Source organism: Myotis davidii, unplaced genomic scaffold, assembly GCF_000327345.1.
Source record: "Myotis davidii unplaced genomic scaffold, ASM32734v1 scaffold3958, whole genome shotgun sequence".
Classification (NCBI taxonomy): domain Eukaryota; kingdom Metazoa; phylum Chordata; class Mammalia; order Chiroptera; family Vespertilionidae; genus Myotis; species Myotis davidii.
Window position 1 is genome coordinate 1 of NW_006289202.1, and position 2,694 is coordinate 2,694.

At 61.0% G+C, this 2,694-nt stretch overlaps 1 protein-coding gene across 1 annotated transcript in view; it reads right to left on the minus strand.

Annotated features, from left to right (window-relative positions):
- Positions 1 to 541: 541 nt before the first annotated feature.
- The window catches only part of LOC102754985 (bile salt-activated lipase-like), a gene marked incomplete at its 5' end in the record, with an annotated part of 4,455 nt that continues 2,302 nt past the window's right edge, over positions 542 to 2,694 (minus strand). The window contains 5 exon segments of the mRNA XM_015562419.1: positions 542 to 670; positions 672 to 891; positions 1,231 to 1,428; positions 2,107 to 2,310; positions 2,499 to 2,676. Of these exon segments, the coding sequence (XP_015417905.1) occupies positions 563 to 670; positions 672 to 891; positions 1,231 to 1,428; positions 2,107 to 2,310; positions 2,499 to 2,676 (908 nt within the window).

Genomic DNA, 2,694 nt, shown 5'->3' on the forward strand with positions numbered 1-2,694 from the left:
TGCATCAGGGGTGTCCACAGTGCCCACCGCCCGAGCCATGTGAGGTCAGGATGGGTGAGCCCTCGCTGCAGCCAGTGCCCCATCCCAGACCTTGGTGAGGTGGCCATGTCCCTGCATCTGACCTGTGCCTGCTGCTCCCCTCCGGACTCTGCCAGAGCCAGCGGTCAGCACCCAGGCCCGGCCTGTGGGCACCCAAGGCCCAGCCCTGTACCCTCTGCTCTGAGCCCAGCGGGATGCGTTACTGTCTCTGCCTGGGATCCACCTGGAGGCGATACCGTTTCTCTCCCAGGCCATTGCCATTTAACAGAGCCTGCTCCCTGCACCCTGAGGGCGTGGCCGAGGCTGGGTCCACTGTACTGGTCCAGATGCAACTGCCCAAAGGGCCAGGGGCCCCACTCAGGGCCAGCAGCCTGAGCTCAGCCCTGGTGCTGACGCCTCTCTGACCCTCTTTCCTCCGCATAAATGAGGGGGGCACCCCACTTCCTGAGAAGGACATGAGGAGAGACTGTGCGGGAAGCTGAGGTCATGAGGGCAAAGAGGGTTGCCAGAGGGAGAAGCGGCTTTATTCAGGAAGAGCTGGGGAGGGAGGTGGGCTCTTGGGACAGGACATTAGAGCCGATGGCTGCGGACATCTGAGCCCCTCAGAGTCACCAATGGGGGGCTCAGGGGATGGCCTCAGAGTCGTCCAAGGCGGGCACAGGACCAGCCACGTCTCCGTTCACGGTGGGCAGTGCCTGGTAGGTCTGGGTCCAGTACTGCAGGTAGCTGCTCCTCAGGTGCTGCTTCATGGACTGGCCGTCCATCTTGTTGTTAATCTCCAGGTAGTTGCCGTTTTCCTGGGTGTAGGGCTCCCATTGGGTGGGCACAGCCGAGTGGCCCTGGTTGGGGTCCCTGCAGATGAGGAAAAGGCCGTGTGGGGTCTGAGGGCTCAGAGGAGGCTGGAGACCTCCATGCTGACCCGAACCACCAGGGCCTCACTGTCTCCTGGGCACGGTCTGGCATGTATGTGTTCTGTGCCCAACCAGTAACTCTATCCTCACACACAGGGGTTACCAGGGCACCTCACTGTCTCCTGGGCACAGCCTTGGCATGTATATGATGTGGGCCCAGCCAGGAGCTCTATCCTCACACACAGGGGGTACTGGGGCTCAGGGAGGTTAGGTGTACGTGAGGGGACAGGCATGTGGGCCCAGGTGGCAGGAGGCCTGGCCCAGCCTCACCCTGCCTTACCCAGTTCTGGCAAAGTTGGTCCAGTAGGCGATCATGGCCTGGGAGACAGTCCTGTCTTGGGCCCGGTAGCCCAGGGGAGTGGCGAAGGGCCTCCCAAACACGTACGGGACGTCATCGGCGTGGTCGGCGCCCACCCAGCTGGGGTAGAATAGTTTGTGAGAAGGCTCGGAGAACAGGTAGGTGTAGGTCCGGGCACTCCTGAGGAGGGAGGACACGGCCCAGGTTGGCAGGGAGCTCACCTGGGCCCCCCAGCCCAGAGCTGGGCCCTGGAGGGAAGCCCTGGGGAGAGCAGGGAGGAACTGGGAAATCCCCAGACCCAGGAGGGACCTGGATCCCAGCACCGGGGAAGGGAAGGCCGTGGGGTTGTGGGTTCTGAGATTTCAAGTGTGTCCACACTTCCCTCCCCAAAGCCTATGGAGGCACCTTCCTTCCTTTTCTCTGCAATGAATTTGTGATCTTCATCAGATGGTATTGTTTTTTCTCTCTTCCGTGTCAGCATTCCTAACTTACTTTTGGTTTTCAATTGAGGTTTACCAGGTGGCCGCAGGCCAAAGTTGTTTTGAATGTTGGCAAACTCCAAACCCACAACAGAGACCAGCATCCCCTGTTCTGTTCCCCTCAATGTGGGGGAGGCGGCAGGCTGTAGGCGCTGCCAGGGGAGGCCTGTGGGCTGAGGAGGGCTCTGTAAAGGCCCCTGAGCTGGGAGGTGAGGAGGGGCCTTCTCAAGTCTTGTCAGGCCTGGGAAAGGCAGATGGTGCAGGCACCGCTGGGACCCCATCACGGCTTTCCCCGGCCTCCCTGACCCCCTGAGCCGCCCACTGGGGAAGCTTTGCTGGGCAGGACCTTGACCCAGGCCTCGCCTCCCCCGGGCCTCACTTGGCGTTGGCTCTGTGCTGGGCCACATCTATCTTCGTGGGCATCAGGAAGAAGTAGTCGGTCGCAAAGTCCACCACTGTCTTCTTCTTGGCCTCCTGGGAGGAGTCCTGGGCCCAGGGCGCCGTGTAGAAGTCAAAGGTGGCATTGGCACCTCTGGGCCCCTTGGCAATGGTGATCCAGCTGACAAAATTGTAGAAGTCCTTCCTGTAGGGACCAAGCCAGCACTGGACCCTGTACCTGGCCAGTGGGAGGGGACCCATATACACCCCCACCTCCAACCCACCCCACCCCAGGGGCCTGCAGATGGACCGCTACACCTGTCGTCCTCCTGCCTCGGTTTGTGCTTCTCCAAGAGGCCCCCAGGTACCACCTGGGCCCTGCGCCCTACTCACCCCGTAATGGTCAGCAGGTCAAAGTCGACGGCCGGTACGAATAATCTGACAAGGAAGTGGGCATCCATGTTGTTGGTGCCAGCGATGTAGTCAATGTCGGTCATGTTGGCAAAAAGGTTGATGGGGTCATCAGGGATAAAGTCTCCATCAATGACAGGGAGGAGGGCCAACACGTCAGCTGCATGGAGAGCAGCGG